This window comes from Gigantopelta aegis, chromosome 10, assembly GCF_016097555.1.
Source record: "Gigantopelta aegis isolate Gae_Host chromosome 10, Gae_host_genome, whole genome shotgun sequence".
Taxonomy (NCBI): Eukaryota; Metazoa; Mollusca; class Gastropoda; order Neomphalida; family Peltospiridae; genus Gigantopelta; species Gigantopelta aegis.
In genome coordinates, this window is record NC_054708.1 from 31,905,534 (window position 1) to 31,926,623 (window position 21,090).

Consider the following 21,090-nt stretch of genomic DNA (forward strand, 5'->3'; position numbering starts at 1 on the left):
TACATACAAATTATCCATTGTTGCTTTTTTGGGGAAGGAGTAGCTCATGTAGTGGCTGTGGGTTTCTTCTCTCTTCTAGATGGGACGGGAAGTAGCCCAGCGGTAAAGCTCTCGCTTGATGCGCAGTCGGTTTGGGATCGATCCTTGTCGGTGGGCCCATTGGGCTATTTCTCGTCACAGCCAGTGCACCACGACTGGTATATCAAAGGCTGTGGTATGTGCTATCCTGTCTGTGGGATGGTGCATATAAAAGATCCCTTGCTGCTTATCGAAAAGAGTAACCCATGAAGTGGTGACAGCAGGTTTCCTCCCTCAATATCTGTGTGGTCCTTAACCATATGTCTGATGCCATATAACCATAAATAAAATGTGTTGAGTGCGTCGTTAAATAAAATATTTCAAATAAAATAAAGTGCAGAAATAACCATATGGTTCTGGTAGACACTGAACAGCAATGTGCAAAATGTGTTTAAACATTTCAATAAGTGATTTATATAATTTTATTTTTTTTCATCAGTGAAAAGTAAGTTTTCTTTCATACCAAATATAAATGTAAATAGAATGGAGTATGCCAAAAGTAGGTTCTATTTAAAAAATTGCTTTGGCAGATGAATTCGGCAGTAGATATTAATAACAAATAGTGAGTTATATACAGCACTGGTCCAACTACTGATTTAAATAATTTCTGTTTTATTTCTTTTCGGTTACACGTGTTTACTTTACTGTTTGTTCTTATGTGCATGACTATTGATTACTACATGATATAAATTACATATCAACTGTTGTTTGTGTTTTTCACTCTCAGGTGACTGCGTCCAATGACTTTAATCTGAAAGTCTGGGATGTCAAGACTGGTTTGGAGAAGAACAAACTTACTGGACACATGTCAGCTGTCAACAAAATAGCCTATCAGGTAAAGGAGTTATGATTATAATACTTAGCCTGACCTCAGGCTATAGTGCAATTTGCTCTTCTATAATTGGGGCTGGATGTAGCCCAGTGGTAAAGCCCTCGCTTGATGCATGGTCGGTTTGGGATTGATCCCCATCGGTGGGCCCATTGGGCTATTTCTCGTTCCAGCCATTGCACTACGACTGGTATATCAAAAGCCATGGTATGTGTTATCCTGTCTGTGGGATGGTGCATATAAAAGATAACTTGCTGCTAATCGAAAAGAGTAGGCCATGAAGTGGCGACAGCAGATTTCCTCTCTCATTATCTGTGTGGTTCTTAACCATATGTCTGACGCCATATAACCGAAAATAAAATGTGTTGAGTGTGTCGTTAAATAAAACAGTTACTTCTATAATTGGTTCATTTAAATTTTCCAGTGGCTAACTAAAATGTGGTTTCTAATACTCATTATAGTTTGAAGTCAGGATATATATTCCTATTTATTTATTCAGGATATATATATATTCCTATTTATTTATTCAGGATATATATTTCCTATTTATTTATTCAGGATATATATTTCCTGTTTATTCTTCATTTCTTATTGGGTAACAAAAATACCCAGACTTTGTTTATTTATTGTTTGGATAAACTAAACTTTATAAATCTGTTATTAGCTGTTATTACATACTAATATTGTTTTCAGTATCATTTTATATACACTCTGGTTATGAAACAAAATTGAAGTTTGATTAATTAGTCATTTGAATACCTGAACACCCCTGTCCCCATCATTTCATTTCAACTTATTTTCGTGCTTATATCCAATTAAGGTTCAAGCACGCTATCCTGGGCACACACCTCACCTGTCTGGGCTGTCTGTCCAGGACAGTGGGTTAGTGGGATAATCTAAACAATACAATTTAAGTTATGGCTGATTTCAGTTGTTAAAACAGATCTAATAGCGGAAAATACCAATGCTGTCAAGTCTCACACATTCGGTTTGAGACTCACGCATTTGAACGTCGTGTCACGCTCTCACGCCGGTACATGATTTTCTCACACATTTGAAACATTATAGCAAAAATTATACTAGTATATACATATATATGTTTTGTTGTTCATTCGATCTCAACGACTGACAAACAAGCCTGCGACTGCCGGCCGACTCGGTTAAGCATTAAAATCATATGATAGGTGTCAACGTTGTTTATTGTCAGCATGCTTATTTCCGACGCCGGTTTATTAAGATTCACAATGTCGGACTCCGACCAGACAAAATCTCACTCCTTACGAAAGTTCCAACTTGAGAGCTCTGAAATACATAGTAGTGTTTAAAAACTAGCAGGCATAAAATTTGGCATGCACGATTTTGTCGTTTGTCTGTCGGTTATGCAAAACCAATATCAACATAAACGACGGATCATTCGTGCAAAAGCTGTAATCTTTCGTCAAATTAAAAAAACAAAAAACAATTATCACTGTTTTTGGAAGAAAAAAAGCCGACATTGCCGGTGTGGGAAAGATACAATGTATCCGTTTGAAATCAGCATCGCAGTTGATACAAAGTCGGCATTGTGGTGATACACAGTCGGCACTGTCTTTAGAAGTCTTGAAAACGTTTAGTTACATAGTTGCATGTTCTCTTTGATCATTTCGCTATATGCACAAAATCATATGCTGTTCGGAAATTAAAGGGACTGTCCTGAGTTTCAGCCATAGTAAGAGGTCCGTTCACCCCCACCAACAAAATAAACATATATCCTACTTTTTCTTTATTTTTAAAACAATATCTTATCTTAAACATGTTTTAAATGTAAAACACTACACTCATAAAAGCATTCAGAATTTCCTATGACTTCATTATTACAAATTTCATTTGGCATTGGAAGAAAAATAAATTGCAGTGCATAAAATTTGGCACGAACGATATTGTTATTCGTCTGTAGGTTATGCAAAATCAATATCAACTTTAAACGACTGATCGTCTGAAAATCCAAACAAATGTGTTTGCTAATAGGCCTATCATGAATGTTTTGAAAAACTGTGTGCAGTGGGAAATCGCTGACCTAGATGTATGTCATATGTGCTAAATTGTAATCTTCTAACCAGCTTTTTCTCCATTTTTCAACGTATCCAGCTATTTCCTTCACGACCACCGTCTACTTTCATTATGAAATGCTACCTACGTTAGCACACCACAACATATTTACAATTTACGAGGTTTTAAAATGTTTAATTAATATTATATTTGTTTAAGCCTAAATTGGATTTTTTTTTTTTTTTTTTAAATGTAAATCTTCCCCATAAGAGATCAAAACAGATTTTGACAGGGGTCGATTTTCGTGGGTCATTCGGGTTAGAACAAACAAACCTAATTGTTATTTTTGCCTACTAGCTTTTACGTTGGTCTATTTTCATATTTATGATTGGAGACAATCTACAAAAACCGCTTATCTTAGATTCTCGTTTGAATATCGTTGCCTATTAACCTTTTCATTTGTATCTGAACTACTAAAGAAAATCGTTAGTATTAAAACATTAAAAACCACACAAACAACATATTATTTGTCTAAAAAATTCTAATTTTATGCCCTGACTACGGTCTGTCACTTTAATTAATAGTTATGTGATGTTATTTTCAGTATGGCTGTATAGTGTCGGCCTCCAGTGATGGGTCAGTCACTTTAATTAATGGTCATGTGATGTTATTTTCAGTATGGCTGTATAGTGTCGGCCTCCAGTGATGGGTCAGTCACTTTAATTAATGGTCATGTGATGTTGTTTTCAGTATGGCTGTATAGTGTCGGCTTCCAGTGATGGGTCAGTCACTTTAATTAACGGTCATGTGATGTTGTTTTCAGTATGGCTGTATAGTGTCAGCTTCCAGTGATGGGTTAGTCAAGGTGTGGTCTCACAAGGGAACCGAAATCACCACACTTCACGGACACACACAGCGGGTGAACTGCTGTGACATTTTGGTCAAGGTCAAAGAGGAAGAACAAGTACAAGGTGAGAGTTACATTAACCCATTTATCACATTCTGTATTCCCATTCGCCAGAATATGATGCCCGAACAGGGCTTAACCTAATCTAAAAGAACTAGGGGTGTGCACAGTAATAAGGGACTTTTCAAGCTACAACAAAAGAACTAAAAACTAACTCAGACAGTTTTTTTATTTTGGGATATACATGTACCAATGGAAATTAATTGAAAGTTATTTTTTGGGGCTGTCCTCCTATAGAGGAGACAATAGATAGAGATTCATAGAATTAATCACTATTTTGCCAAATGCTCATTTGACTCTGCATTAACCTAATCTAAAAGAACTAGGGGCGTGCACAGTAATAAGTGTTTTTATTTTGTGAAATTTTGCTCTTGCACTGTTCTAGTGGGGATATACAAAGGGAAATTAATTGAAAGTGACAAATTAATTGAGGAGACAATAGATAGAGATTCATAAAATCAATCACTATTTTGCTCTTGCACTGTTCTAGTGGGGATATACAAAGGGAAATTAATTGAAAGTGACAAATTAATTGAGGAGACAATAGATAGAGATTCATAAAATCAATCACTATTTTGCTCTTGCACGGTTCTAGTGGGATATACAAAGGGAAATTAATTGAAAGTGACAAATTAATTGAGGAGACAATAGATAGAGATTCATAAAATCAATCACTATTTTGCTCTTGCACCGTTCTAATGGGGATATACAAAGAGAAATTAATTGAAAGTGACAAATTAATTGAGGAGACAATAGATAGAGATTCATAAAATCAATCACTATTTTGCCAAAATGCCCATTTGACTCTGCATTGTGCAGAGATACGGTCTTGATCGTGGATAACAGTTTTGTCATCCAGATTAAACATTCTTTTCCTTGTTCTAATATTCTTGTGTGTCATTCCTGCAGAAGACGAACCAATGGATTGGAGTGCCATGGAAGAGGAACTCCCAGTATCCAAACCACAGACATCGAAACCTGTAGTCAAAATGGAGGAGGTCACCGTGGCAACATGCAGTGATGATGGTCTGATTAGACTGTGGCTGCCATTGCAGGTAGAACTAACCTTAACCTTATGTCGCAACTCTTTGATTCATGGTTCTTGTATTTTTTCTCTATGCTTCACTTCGTTTTTTAAACCTACGTGCCCCCCAACTTGCCTTGGTGCCCTAATTTTTGTTATTAAAACAAAGGCAACACTTGCCGTGTCCCCCAAAAATTTAAATTCGACCCCTGCACTCTGTCTCTGAAAATAGACAGAATATAGCTCAATTACCTGTAGTGGAATGATGGAATGACCAAATTCACTATTTGAAATGGAATAGACCATTTTAGTTGATTTAAAAATAGTTTTTATGTGGAAGTGGTTTTTTGCTTCAAAAGCCTACTTGAATTCCTTGACACATCTCACAAAGTAACTTTATTGCATAAAACTTTATACATTAATTAATCTGTATGTGAGAAGGTCACGTTATTTTTAGCAGATCACTGCTTGAAACTAATCAGAAACTTCAGAAAAATGGAGAAAAAAAAAACAGAATTGTTTTAATTCTTGGAATTTGCAAACATTTGGAATGTGGGTAGAACTCTTGTAGTTAAAAAAATAATAAATATATTTTGTTTTGTTGTAGGCAAACGAACTGGCAAGCCTGACAGGTCACTCTGACCGCGTGTTATCTGTCAGTTCAGATAAATCTGGTAACATTGCCAGCTGCTCTCTCGACAAGTCGATTCGGCTCTGGGCTCCTCAGCTGTCCAATGTGAAGGTCACAGGTCACCATGATGCTGAGGTCACATTTGCTGTTTCCTGTGTAGGTGGTGGCACCACTCTCACTGGAAGCAGGTATTTATATTTTATGACATTTTAAAAATCTTGCTTCTGCAGTAGTTAAGCGATGAGTTTAGACTATTTGACAAAAATTCTCATCCATAAGTGTACGAGACAAGAGGGTAGGAAGCGAACCCTCAAATTTGTGCAAAAATTATACAGATATTCAGGCAAAATGTGCTAACCAGAGACCTTTTTGCCATGTATTTTTATCATTCTACCCTCAGCATGTGTTGTAATCCATGTAAAAATGTGTAGTGATTCATTTGCCACCCTATATAGTTGTTTAGTAGTAATGCTAATATATAGAGGCTATTTCATGGGGATTTTTTAATACGATTTTTATGTGAATGAGTGATGTGTGAAAATCATATTTTCATGAATTGCGAAACAATGAGTGAAAATATGGTTTTCACACATCACAGGTTTTGCTCCAAATGTTCATATATGAAAAGATAAATAATATTATTTTCATGGGGTTTTTTCTTCTAATTTTAACAAGTTAAATACAGAGGCATAATAAAGTTTAAATTTTTATTTTATAACATTTAGTGAAATATCTTAAAATATCAGTGAAATAAAAGTGTTATCAGTCACTCAGTGACAATAACACATTTTAGAGTGAAAATGTTACTAAAGTGCCCACTGTAAGAAAGCCAGAATTATTTTGCTGCTGGCATTTTAAAAATAAAGATAAATTGCCAAAAGTTATATAATAAATAGAAAATGTCATGTTTTTTTGTAAAATATGATTTATATCTCATCTCGTGAAGTTGGCAATCATATCACACTCGTCGCGATTGCAACTCATGAGATATAATTGCAAACTTCACTCGATGAGATATAAATCATACTTGACAAAAAACATGAAATATCCTCTATGTATTATATGATTATTCTTATTTAAATTTTGCTTTGCTTACTTCCTACAGAGATGGAATAGTAAAGATTTGGTGTGCTTCTGAAGAAACCCCCGCCATCTTGGAATGTGTTTACAGTTTTAAGGTTTGGTCATTTTATACAATTTAGCAGCATACTGGGGTGAAATTAAGATGTTTATACGGAGGTGTGCAACTTTTTAAAAAGGAAACCTACAGTATTTCAATAAACACAAACATGAATTACATATAGACAGTCTTTTCCAGAAAACCACAGCCAATCTAGATATTACATTTCGCTACCGCACTAAAAACATCAGGAAATGCATGCTTGGAATTGCGAGCCATTGGGTTTTCCAAATTGTCCTTCATTGGCCCACGTGAAAGCTGTCTATCATGATTTTCAAGTTAACTTTCAACCCTGGAAATGTAGACTTTAGGGCTTTTGTCTCTTGGCATGTTATAATTTAATAACATGTAAGCAGAGCTGTCAACCGGTGGCAATTCTTAGGTATGAGTAAATTATAAGTCAGGGGCCAGGGACTGCAGGCTCTTGGTCAGGTCTAGGTCCCAAAATGGAGATACCTAAAAATCGAGCGATTGCAGGTTTTCATAATTATTCGCTTATTGTTAAACCATATAAGTCGGTCATTGGTAGTGATTGTTGGTACAGAACAGAGGGCAGGCTTCATATGCTGTATTACTACTAGTAGGTAACTACATGCAATACAGAGACCCTCAACATAATTCCATTCAGCTCCCAAATACAAATCACTATTATAAAATAGTTTAATTTTTAAAAAGCGTGAGATTGTAGTGGCGTTGTGTGAGAGCGTAATCTTTCTTACAATGTGTGAGACTCATGTCTAATGCGTCACAGTTGACAGGTATGGTGTAAGTTCTTGAAATGATGCATTGTACTACTGATGTCATCAGGATAATCATTTCAAAAAATGTTGTGTAATATGACATATTCATAAAAATGCTTCAACTTGTTAATTTTATTCAGATCTAATGTTTTGACTTTTTTTTGTGGGCTTTTTTTTGGGTCAACATATAGTATTCCAGAAATAAAATAAAACACAGACTAAAGAAGTTGGTGGGGTTACAGAAAACAAAATCTTTCTTAACCATGTCTTGAGGTTAGTAATTTGTTCAGTTCCATACCCAGGGACTGTGATTGGTGTGTAATTTAGTATGCCTACACTCAGTTTGCCTACAGTATGAAAAAGTTACATCCCCAGTTAATAGTGGGACAATCCCTATTATTTTGTTTCCCAAAACCCCTTTTTACAGGAAAAAAAACTGCATACCAGTGCATGTATTATAATTTTTATATGCACTCATTTTGCTGTTAAAGGGACACACCCTAGTTACGGCTAGTTGTTAACCATTATGGCATTGTTTTTCGCTATTAAACCCATTTTTTCACAAATAAAATTGCACTTTACTTACCGTTTATTATTTAGAATATACATTTCCATTCACCTGAAGTGTTTTTGGGTAATCCTGGTAATCCTGGTGTTTGTAATACCACAAAATGCATTTTTCGTATTTCTGAAAAACGGACGCACGTTTGAGAAAAAACCGTTGAGCAGACAAGGTCTAATCTATTTTTTGACGGGATATTTCCATTTCAATGTCACAGATGTTGGTATACCACGTGACCGTTATCATTTTGGTTCGGTTTGTTTTCTCGTGCACAGTTCACGCAATCAACATCCGATTTGTTGTTGTTCATTTGTGAGATTTTTCTTCACAGTTCGTGAACATTTTCAGTAACAATAAAGTTCAGACAAATAAGTATCTCAATACAAAACGTTACAAACCCTTAAAACCAATAATTTTGCTAAGTCCTACGATATCTGGAGAGGGGATACAACCAGGACAGAACAGTTGGAACATGTCCAGGAGAGGTGAAAAGAACGCACCCCAAGTCTGTGAAATTTGTCGTGATGTAGGCATTGTTGTGCTTCGAGCGACATCTACCGGTGACATCAGAATACAAACTTTCAAAATTATTTCAAGCAATTGGGACATGGGGATTCCCATGGTATTTATCGATATAAAACCTGCTTTTTCACTCCATTTGATAAAAACGTGATCTAAGTATGTTACAGGTTTGTAGATTAACCAAATTATAATTTATTTTCGCTGGATGGAACTAGGGTGTGCGGCTTTAATAAGATGTAGGTTGACAAAATTTAAAATTATATTTTAATGTAAACAGGCATTATGTCATAATTGATTAATAGCACAGTTGAATGTTTTCTTTGTGGTTTTAGGCTCACGAGAAGTCTGTGAACTGTGCTGCATTTGTGAATCGCCAAGGGTTGAGGTTTGTGACAGGATCTGACGAGAATGAAATAGTATCATGGGAGGTGATCAGAAAGAAAAACAGTGTGCTTGTTAAGTGAGTTACGACATTTAACTATACTTATTAGCACTAAATACATTAACATTTTACATACTCAAGCTAAAACCCCAAATGATTAGAAATTTAGTAAGTTTGGTCAGATTGAAGTTTCAGTTAACCAAACAGCAAACATAACGGTACAAATGAGACAAAATTTCCGACTTTTTTTTTTTCTTCAAATTAATAATGAAATATGTATACCAAATTCAACTTTAATTTGGATTTGGTGATTTGGTAATTGGCAATCCTGCATTATTATATCTGTTTTATTGATAAATAAATACATAAATAAATAGAATGGCTTGACATTAAGGGACATATCAGACATCTGCAACAGGTGTCCTTTTTACAGAGGTAAAAGTAAAATGTATTTATTTGAGAAATACGGCCCATATTTATATGGTACCATTCTTTATTGACAGGTGATTGTTATAAAAGGTGCCTTTTATTTTAGGTCTTTATAGAGAAGGGGCTGTTCACAATTAATATACATGCTAGACTATGTATACACAGGGGACAATATTTCAAAATCTTAAGTAACCGGAAGTCAGTTCATGTGAGTTTTACTTAGGTAACCGATTGTTCGGTTACATGAATATTGTTCTCATAATCGATGAGTTAGGCCTACCTAATCCTAAAACACTTGAACTATGGGTCTGTGCTACATTGGTGGTTCAAATGTATTTTTAAAAAATAAGCTGATTTTCACTTTCATTACTGATATATGGTACTTATAATTTTAGAATGTAGTTGTTCACCACATAACTGATTGGCGGTTCTCTTGATTTCAAAGTTGCGTAGCTGACGCACGAACAGAACAATGGTTCTCGTGAAATATTGCGCCCTGTATACTGTCATGTCATTCAAAAGAGAAAACATTCTGTTTGTTTGTTTTTCAATTACTATAATATGTATGTTTGTTTTTGAATAATCCAGAAAAGGGAAGACATTTGCAACATCCACTCCAGTGACATGTCTGGTGTGGAATGAGTTCATACCATCGAAGTCGGGTCTGATATTTTTCTCCGCTCAGTGGGATGGAAGTGTGTTGGTGTGGAACACAGATTGCAATACACCTGTCACTCAATTCCACAGGTTTGCTTTGACTAAATCTTCACTCGCGACAAGAACTGGACCCCGTTCCACAAAGCGATTTTAGCGCTAAGATCACCTTAAGTGCATATGTCAGCTGTTTAGCTTAGTAACTGGTTTAACGGGTCCATATACCACTAGGGTTTCAAACATGCCTATCCCGAGTCCGGCCTCCGATAGGATCGGGGGTCTGACTCGGGATAGGGATATGTCAGCTGTGCAGTTACGGTAATCTTGGGGCTAAGATCGCTTCATGGAGCACAGCCGTGATCATTAAAATAATGTGGTGTACGGTTGTTTTGAGGGCTTTATAGTAAACACCCAGCTCCCTCCCATTTCACTCTGTTCCTTTGTGTCATCCTTGATGTTTTTGCTTGCGTTAACTTGTTTTAAGAAGTGTTTGGCTTGCCGCCCATCCCGTTTCTTGGGATATCTTTTTGCATTTAAAAACTAGATATTTTTGATTGTTTGTCTTGCTCTAACCCATTCCTTCATGTCAGTCAGTAGATAAAAACAATAATTGTATTTCCTAACAATAGCTTGTTTCGAATTCCAGGTCTTTTTCATTTCGCGCTAGTATAGATTTAAATCCCCCTCCCTTGTATTTATTTATTTGTTTGTTTGTTTGTTTATTTGTTTTGTTTTGTTTTGTTTTGTTTTGTTTTGTTTTGTTTTGTTTTGTTTTGTTTTGTTTTGTTTTGTTTTGTTTATTTATTTATTTATTTATTTATTTATTTATTTATCATTTTATTATTATGTGTTTTAACCATTACATCTTCTTTCGTCTTCTCCTGTATTTCCCAGTCCTTTCCATTCTATACGTCATAGCAATTTGTTTTTGTTTTTTGCCAATCTTTAATTTATACAGAAACATTACAAATGCATTTATGTATCAAATTGTTATATATGACTATATAACATTATTATACCACAAATTGGATATATGTACTTGTATATAAATTATATCACTTTGATGTAAGGCCATGAATTCCAGGCTCCCCAACCTTGACATGGGCAGAAATTAACTGGGGAAAATAAAGATTAAAAACCCCCCCAAAAACCCACCCCAACAATAATTGTATTGAAAAAAAGAAGATATAAAATAGAAACAGTTGAACACACATACACACACACACACACACACACACACACACATGCACACGCACGCACACACACACACACAATTATAGAGAGAGATAGAGAGGGAGGGAGAATATAAAAAAAACCCACAGAGAGAGAGAGAGAGAGAGAGAGAGAGAGAGAGAGAGAGAGAGAGAGAGAGAGAGAGAGAGAGAGAGAGAGAGAGAGAGAGAGAGAGAGACAGACAGACAGACAGACAGGAGAGACAGACAGACAGATGGAGAGAGGGAGGTAGAGAGAGTGAGTGAGTGAGTATGAGTGAGTGAGTGAGTGAGTGCATGAGAGTGAGAGAGAGAGAGAGAGAGTGAGAGAGAGAGAGAGAGAGAGAGAGAGAGAGAGAGAGTGAGAGTGAGAGTGAGAGAGTGAGAGTGAGAGAGAGAGTGAGTGAGTGAGTGAGTGAGTGAGTGAGTGAGTGAGTGAGTGAGTGAGTGAGTGAGTGAGTGAGTGAGTGAGTGAGTGAGTGAGTGAGTGAGTGAGTGAGAGAGAGAGAGAGAGAGAGAGAGAGAGAGAGAGTGAGTGTGTAAGTAAGTGGGTGGCAGAGGGAGGGAGTGAGGGATGGTGGGAGAGACAAAGATGATTTGAAACTGTTTTCATTCTACATAGACTGTAACTGTTTTCATTCTACATAGACTGTAACTGTGTTTTTTCTTTATTGCAGACACATTACGAAGCATGGCTTTTATAAGGTGTGGGTTGTGAAGATGACTTTCAATGTCTCGGAGCCCCATCAGTTACTAACAGCAGGCACGGACGGGAAAGTCATTGTCCTGGACACCAGGAAAATCTATAATGTAAGACATCAACCACAAAGTGTAAAATATGTACAACTTCATTATAGCATGGTGCAACATGTCGCTTTGTTGTGCCCTGCTGACCTGAGGTGCTGTGGATTGTAAGATCAATCCCTTCACCTAGGGGCGGAACATAGACCAGTGGTAAAGCATTTGCTTGATGTGGCATCGGTCTAGGATCGATTCCCGTCGGTGGATCCATTGGGCTATTTCTCATTCCAGCCAGTGCTCCACAACTGGTGTAACAAAATCTGTGGTATGTACTATCCTGTCTGTGGGATGGTGCATATAAAATATCCTTTGCCGCTGATCGAAAGGAGTAGCCCATGAAATGGCAACAGCAGGTTTCCTCTCTCACTATCTGTGTTGTCCTTAACAATATGTCTGATGCCATATGAACGTAAATAAAATGTGTTAGTGTGTCGTTAAATAAAACATTTCCTTCCTTCCTTCAATGGGACCTGTTAGTTATATTTTTCTATTTCTCAACAATTTTCCCTAACTGGTTCAGTGAAACTCCTCTAAACTGAAAACTTGTGGAACCGAGTAAAAATGTCTGGTTTTAAGAGGAATCCAGTTTAGAAACATGCTAGTATGTATACTGATATTTAAAAACGGGACTGAAAAATATCCAGTTTGGATGGAATTCCAGTTTACTGAGGGTTAGGTTTCGAGGGATTTCATTCTATATCAAATTGATTAGTCTGTACACATGGAGTTAGGGGACAGAATGTCACTCTGTAGTAGAATGTTCCCGTCAGGTGTGATGGGTTATAGGTCTGATTGCCCTTGGTGGACTAGCTATTCCAACCAGTGTACATCAAAGATAACCATTATGGTATATGCAGCTTATCTGTGATAGGACCAGCCTCAGTGGCATCGTGGTTAGGCCATCGGTCTACAGGCTGGTAGGTACTGGGTTCGGATCCCAGTCGAGGCATGGGATGTTTAATCCAGATACCGACTCCAAACCCTGAGTGAGTGCTCTGCAAGGCTCAATGGGTAGGTGTAAACCACTTGCACTGACCAGTGATCCATAACTGGTTCAACAAAGGCCATGGTTTGTGCTATCCTGCCGGTGGGAAGCGCAAATAAAAGATCCCTTGCTGCCTGTCGTAAAAGAGTAGCCTATGTGGCGACAGCGGGTTTCCTCTAAAAAACAGTGTCAGAATGACCATATGTATGACGTCCAATAGCCGATGATAAGATAAAACATCAATGTGCAAATAAAACAAACTTTACAAACTTTATTTATTAGTGGTAGAGAATATAAGACTCCATCATATATGGTCATGTGGGATAGAAAAAGTACACCCGAGATGGTGAAAATTTTCACCACAGAGAGAGAGAGAGAGAGAGAGAGAGAGAGAGGGAGGGAGAGAGGGAGGGAGGGAGGGAGGGAGGGAGGGACGGAGACGGACGGACGGAGAGAGACGGAGGGAGGGAGGAGGACAGACAGGAGGAGGGAGGGAGGGACAGACAGGAGGGAGAGAGAGAGGGAGAGAGGAGAGAGAGAGAGAGAGAGAGTATGAGAGAGAGAGAGAGAGAGAGAGAGAGAGTGAGAGAGAGAGAGAGAGAGAGAGAGAGACAGACAGACAGACATGCCCATGTACCACTAAGGTTTCAGGCATGTCTGTCACGGACCATGTATCTGGATAGCCAGTGGCCTGGTCCAGGACAGAATACTAATGGACAATTTCGACTTTAAATCAAAAATGGGAATGGGACTTCAATCATTTTTAAATTTAAATTTTGAAGCACATCTTCAGATGCAATGTTTTAGTGGGTAATTCAAAACCAAGGGTGTATTTTTTCTATCCCACATAACTGCAAATGATGGAGTCTTTTTATCTCATTTATTCGGTAAATCATTATTTTACATGAATAGACAAAGATGGCTAAACAAGTAACTTTTTTATTTGACCATTTTATCATATTTATCATGTTTGTTCCATGTGTTTAATAAAATTTAACACTACTTATTAACAAGATAGCTTTTATAATGAAGGTTTTAATAACAAAATACTAATTTAAAATGTCGTCTAATGACCTCACATCACCATTTCACATTAGTATGACATCATATATTACCAACGACGTCATGTTAAACGAGTGCACGTGATATCCCATGTAGGATAGAAATTTCTCTCATCCTCAGGTATATGGAACAGAGCTATCCCATGAAAGAAAGCCATGTAAGAAATTTCTTCTATCTTACATGGGATATCACGCGCTTGCGTTTAACATGACGTCGTTGGTAATATATGACGTCATATTAATGTGAGTTGGTGACGTGAGGTCATTAGACACAATTTTAAATTAATATTTTGTTATTAAAATCGTCATTTTAAGAACTATCTTGTTAATTTGTAGTGTTAAATTTTATTTAACACATGAAACAAACACAGCAAATACGAGCTTAGCCATCTTTGTCTGTTCGTATAAGATAATGGTTTATTTACTGAATGAATGAGAGCCTCGTCCCATGGTCGAAATTTTCACCACCTCGGGTGTACTTTTTCTATCCCACATGACCGCATATGATGGAGTCTTATATTCTTACATAGCTTTATTTTATGGGTAGCTGTCTTATATATCCGAGGATGAGAGAAATTACCACTCTCTGCTTGAGCAAGACCGACTATCCTAGAGTAATCAGTAGTCAAACACATTAGGTCAAACAGTAAAAGTTTGTTTTGTTTAGAGCACATTGATGTATTAATCATTGACTATTGTGTGGTAATTTTGTAGAGGAAACATACATTATTTCATTAGCAGCAAGGGATCTTTTATAAGCACTATCCCATGAGGTGGGATGTAGCCGAGTGGTAAGGCGCTTGCTTTATGCACAGTCGGTCTGGGATCAATCCCCATCGGTGGACACATTGGGCTATTTCTTGTTCCAGCCAGTGCACTATATGACTGGTATATCAAAGGCTGTGTCTGTGGAATAGCAGGGCTCGACCTTAGCGGTTGCCTGGAGTATTTTAGCTACCGATTACTCATTGGGACTACCAGTTGTTTAATCGCGGTAGTCCGCCGGGCTACCAAATGTTTTGGCATGACCAGTCACTCCACAGTCAGCAAGACTTATAACTAACGCCTTGTATGATCAAGACTATTTGCTGCCAGCTGAAGTCTAAACTAAACCATAACTCAATCATGGTTTATTTCCTTCTAGGCTACCTATACAAATTGTCAGATTATTGTTTACAAAATTAATATCTATTATTATGTTAAAGAAAGGTATAAATTGACAAATGTTTTCAATGTTAAAAAATATTCATCTTTCTTAGAAATAATTATTTTTAATTGTTCATTAAGGGCTATTATGTAGTTTTAATAAGTGTATATTTCACAGTAGGCCTAAATGCTCATGATTTACAAAAACCCACCCTAAAACAACATGTTTAAATAAAAATAAATGATTTTGCTTTTCTTTTTTTTTTTTTTTTTTTTAAAGTTATGGGGCTACCTTTTTTTACTGAGGGCTACTAGATTTTATAACCTGAATGGTGCATATAAAAGATACCTTGCTACTAATGGAAAAATGTTGTGGGTTTACTCTCAGCTATATGACCAAATATTTGACATCCATTACCTGATGAATAATAAATCAGTGTGCTCTAGTGGTATGATTGAAAAAACAAACTTTAACTAATGTTTTGAATCTATTTTCAGTGTCGGATTAATAAGGGGGCAAAAGGGGGCAATTGCCCCAGGCCCCCCTGCCAGAGGGGCCCCCAGACTAAGGACTTCATTTATAAAAAAAATATAATAATTATAAAATTAGTTAATTTTTTTATTTGTCATGTATAACTTAATTTCTATGTTGATGAGCCCCGAACCTGAAGTGCCCCGGGTCCCCCAAGGTCTAACTCTGGCTCTGTCTATTTTAATTATATTTAAACTATGGGCCTAATTTTTTTTTTTATTGAGGGTGGAAAATAACCATCTAGTAATGAGTGTGAAATATTAAAGTTACTGTCTCCATACTTTGTTTAAATACAATTCCGTATTCATTAGGGTTATCGTTTTTTCGGCCGTCTGTTTAGCTGATCTCTATCTGTTGTTTGTTTGTACAGGCTGATTATGAAGTTCCTGGTCAAATTGAAAGCATCAGCATTGACAGTGAGGAAACTGACAAAGACATTTCTCCTGAAAAGCGTCAGGGTAACTGGATACTGGACGTCGTTCAGAAAGATACACAGATGCTGTGTGTAGATTCAAAAGGGCAGCTAACTGTGGTTGAAAAGGGGAAAAGTACAAGTAGAAAGGTATTTATTATGTTAAAATTACATTAATTTTAGAATAACCTTGGTAAGCTTGTCAAAATAAGTAGGAAGCTAGTTAGTGCAGTTCATCAGATATTTATTTTTAATGCAGAATCCACATCCTAACATTTTGAATTTATTTCTGCACATATTCATTGGTATTGACTACCGGTATGTTTAATATTTATTTTTGTATATTTCAAGTGTGTATATATATTTGTATATTATATTTCAAAATCATGGAGACACATTACATTGATAATTATGTATCAAGATACATTAATAAATTATGTTTAGTATTTATTTTCATATTACCGGGTCCAATGTATCTCTGGTTTATGGAGACGGCATTATATATTGTGTTGTTAATTTTTAATATTTATTTTCGTATTGTCATTTATTTCAGATGCATGGAGAAAGCATTACAGCTTTAGTTGTTGATAAGAATACACTGATAACGGCCAGCTGTGACCGGACCATCAAGGTGTGGTCGGCTCAACTTGATCAGGTGAGTAAAAAGTAAAGTTTGTTTTATTTAACGACGCCACTAGAGCATATTGATTTTTTATCTTATCATCGGCTATTGGACGTCAAACATATAGTCATTCTGATTCTGCTTTTTTAAAGAGGAAATCCGCTGTCGCCACATAGGCTACTCTTTTACGACAGGCAGCAAGGGATCTTTTATTTGCGCTTCCCACAGGCAGGATAGCACAGACCATGGCCTTTGTTGAACCAGTTATTGATCACTGGTCGGTGCAAGTCGTTTACACCTACCCATTGAGCCTTGCGGAACACTCACTCAGGGTTTGGAGTCGGTATCTGGATTAAAAATCCCATGCCTCAACTGGGATCCGAACCCATTACCTACCAGCCTGTAGACCGATGGCCTAACCACGATGCCACCGAGGCCGGTATGGTCAGGTGAGAGCATATTACAATAACTAGAAGCTAGAGCATGCACAAATGTTCCTTTCTTACAGTTAGCTTTTCAAAACTAGAATCTAGAGCATGATCGTCAACAATACTCCTTCAGTGTACAATTTTATTACATACCTATTCAATCTTACTATAGTGATAAAGACATTTTGAAACCGTGTCATAAATTTATTTTGTATCGCACATATGTGCAATATGGACTGGAACTTTTAAATGGGGAATTCCTCTTTTGCTTTTTACTGCAGTTAGCGCCTTTTATTTACTGACGTCATATATGATTTACAAATGACGTCACATCGTATTTGAAACATTACACAAGGCTGCCGCAGAGTATGATTCTTAGCGTTAAGTAAATCCATGAAAGGAGTTTTGATAATAGATTTAACAAAGTGTTGTTATGACGTAAAATTAAAGACCGTTTTTGTAAAACCTAAAAGAAGGTATGTAATAAATACAGAACTTCACATACATGTTGTTTTCGCTTCCTATTTATTGTATGTGAAGTTCTGTATTTTTATTTAATGTTCCTTCAGCATGTTGAACCAGAGGATCGTGTGATTTAATGAGTAAAATACAAACGTTAAAATTATTCTACAATAAACTTTTACAAATTCCATTTCCAGATCCAGTTTTTGCAAATATTCTTCCGACCAAATGATAAACGTAAAAATAATATTAACCAGTCCATAACTTAATTTATAAGGATTTGGACCGGCCTCGGTGGCGTTGTGGCAGGCCATCAGTCTACAGGCTGGTAGGTACTGGGTTCGGATCCCAGTCGAGGCATGGGATTTTTAATCGAGATACCGACTCCAAGCCCTGAGTGAGTGCTCCGCAAGGCTCAATGGGTAGGTGTAAACCACTTGCACCAACCAGTGATCCATAACTGGTTCAACAAAGGCCATGGTTTGTGCTATCCTGCCTATGGGTAGTGCAAATAAAAGATCCCTTGCTGCCTGTCGTAAAAAGAGTAGCCTATGCGGCGACAGCGGGTTTCCTCTAAAAACAGTGTCAGAATGACCATATGTTTGACGTCGAATAGCCGATGATAAGATAAAAAATCAATGTGCTCTAGCGGCGTCGTTAAATAAAACAACTTTACTTTATAAGGATTTAGCCATAATTTTAAAGTTAAAGTTCAGTGAAATATGGCTCTACCAATTATGTTAATAAAGTGACTGCTGCACCTTCAAGACTAAAAAATGATCGCTGAATCATTACGTATTAAAAATAACATTTGTGATTTATTTACAGGTTGGTCAGTTCTTCTGCTCGGCACCAGTCACCACCATGACACTGGTAACTCGGACCTCAAACCGACTTGGTCTCGTGTGTGGCGATCGTCTTGGAAACGTATACCAGTTGACCTGGTGTTACTAACTCTGTACAGTGTGAAACAGCTCATGCATATTAGCAGTTGACCTAGCGCTACAATATCATATACCAGTGACCCAGTGCTATCAAATCTGTACAGTACAAAACAATTTGCACATAAATTTGTGAAACACTACATAATGTACATGTATACTTGTAGAAAAATGTGATTCTCATACTTTGGTGTCATATGGGAATTTTAAAAGGGGTTTATTTATTTATTTATTTATTTATTTTAATGTACTAACTTATTTTATGGCTAATGTTAAATTTCATCAAAGCAAAAAAAAACTGTAATAAAAATAAACTGGGAAATGCTGAAATGGGGTTTGTTTGCAATCCCCGATGATGTGCACATACAGAATTCAGAAATATTCTGAAATTATGAAGATTAATTAGAAAATGGGTATATAACTGAACTCAAAATCAATGGGTCATTGGTTATTAAGAAAGTACTAAGCTTGTAAATAAAATTGGATTGAGAACGTCACTTAGTCTCAGGGTAGTTGGCATGTTGGGTGACCAAGGAGGTGGGATCCTATTTGAAGGAGGTCTTTTTACCTAAGAAGGACCTAGTTTCATAATTATTAAAAAAAAAAATTGTTAGAAAATCTCACAATAAGTGTATGTCTGTGATATATATAAAAAACACTTATATAGTTAAAATTTATTTATTTATGAAACATGAAAAACAAAGAAAACATTTGTACATAAATTGTAAAAATTAACAAAGTGTGTTTTATAAATATTGACTGTAGTACATAAATCATGAAATTTACATGTATGTGAACCCATAGAGTTAAATAATTTATAAGTCTTTGATATGTTTTTGTGTATTATCTTCATATAATATTTGTATTCTGATTTGTATTGTTGCTGTTGAAGTTACTTTTTATCCTGATATATCGGTGTGTTCATTTTTTTTTCATATTTGTTTGTTCTCCATTATGGATAGTTCAATCAGTTGTTTTATACAAAGAATTTTAGGCCTTCAGCCCATATTACAATCAATGTATTACACTTTAGTGTATAGTGCACATTTATAAAATATATAAATATAAAACAGAAACATATAAATATTCTCAGACAAAATTGCATCTTTTCAGTGTATTTAGTAAAGCTGTCAGTGTTCCATTGTGGATAGTTTAAAAAAACATGCAAGTTACAGAGATTGCTACATAATTTTAAAACATTAAATGTTCAATTGACTAGAAATACCATTAATCAAGCTGGAAACTTGTAGAGAGAGAAATGTTTTCCATCTCAGGACAACAGATATTTAAAATCTATTCAGTATGTTTCAATATATATATAACTGAGCAATATTTGTTACATCAGATGATGTTGTTTCTTAATTTTGTGATTAACCAATAAAACTGAATATAAAGAGCACCTTGTAGAATAACCAACTGGCTATAGTGGACACTTCTGGACCACTAGTTATAAAAACATGTGTGACTGGACTTCACCGTGAAACATTTATTTTATAAAACTTGTCTCCAGACTTTTATCTTGACACATTTATTAAGGTTTTACAAGCACGGACCCCAACATGCATTAGATATATTACCCGTGTAAAAAGGCCACATTTTGTATGTCCCTTTGGTAACTTGCATAGACATGATAATATAAAGCACTTTAAAAATTAAGTCAGACATTCTGCAGTTCTGATAGTTATGTATGATACTTTATTTTTGATTATGAGTGTATGTAAATATTTATTTATTGTAATAATACAAACTTGTGCATGTTAGTAGCCGGTTGTTTAATTTAAAAACATTATTTCATTATTCTTGTTCTAGATAAATGAGTTTGTAAATACTGTATGTAAAACATTCTTATAGGATGGTGAAATTGTAGGAGAGCTGAAATACATTGACAGTCATCAATGTGTTAAGTACATCTGCATTCTGATACTACTATATAAATTATTACGCATTCATTAATTTTTAGTTTTATGAAACTAACAAGTGTGGTATTTGGTTTACTGTTGCTATTTGTTGTACATGTGTTATTCGACTGAAAAAGTTCTGGTCTTTTTAACCTCGTTTTGCTGTGGAATTAATCTCCTCATTTAAAAAAAAAAAAAAAAAAAAAAAAAAAAAAATGTCCTATAGTATCTCAGCTTAAAGAGACATACCCTAGTTTTTAAACACTAAGGCGTATTTCTGACTATTAGAGCCGTTTTTGATAACTGAAATCATACTTTACTTAGATTTTTTTTTGTTTAGATTATCCATTTCTGTATATTCAAAGTGTTTTTGGTCATCCTGGTGTTTTTAATATCACAAAATGCATTTATCATATTTTAAAAAACGCATGTGCATCTGAGAAGTAACAGTTATGGAGTTGAGTTTTAGTCTATTTTAAGAGGGTATTTAACCAATTCAAAATCACAGACTCATGTTTCACTCAGTTGTAACTTTATCCAAATGTGTTACAGGTTTGTAGATTAA

General features: G+C 35.9%; 1 protein-coding gene across 1 annotated transcript in view; it reads left to right on the forward strand.

Moving 5' to 3' along the window:
* LOC121383581 (telomerase protein component 1-like) overlaps window positions 1-20,765 on the forward strand; it is an 86,939-nt gene extending 66,174 nt beyond the window's left edge. The window contains exons 43-53 of the mRNA XM_041513670.1: window positions 806-913; window positions 3,759-3,906; window positions 4,812-4,957; window positions 5,534-5,745; window positions 6,663-6,735; window positions 8,894-9,021; window positions 9,961-10,119; window positions 11,915-12,047; window positions 16,133-16,324; window positions 16,728-16,829; window positions 18,515-20,765. Of these exons, the coding sequence (XP_041369604.1) occupies window positions 806-913; window positions 3,759-3,906; window positions 4,812-4,957; window positions 5,534-5,745; window positions 6,663-6,735; window positions 8,894-9,021; window positions 9,961-10,119; window positions 11,915-12,047; window positions 16,133-16,324; window positions 16,728-16,829; window positions 18,515-18,640 (1,527 nt within the window). The 3' untranslated portion in view covers window positions 18,641-20,765. The remainder of the gene's footprint in view (window positions 1-805; window positions 914-3,758; window positions 3,907-4,811; window positions 4,958-5,533; window positions 5,746-6,662; window positions 6,736-8,893; window positions 9,022-9,960; window positions 10,120-11,914; window positions 12,048-16,132; window positions 16,325-16,727; window positions 16,830-18,514) is intronic.
* The last annotated feature ends 325 nt before the right edge of the window (window positions 20,766-21,090 follow it).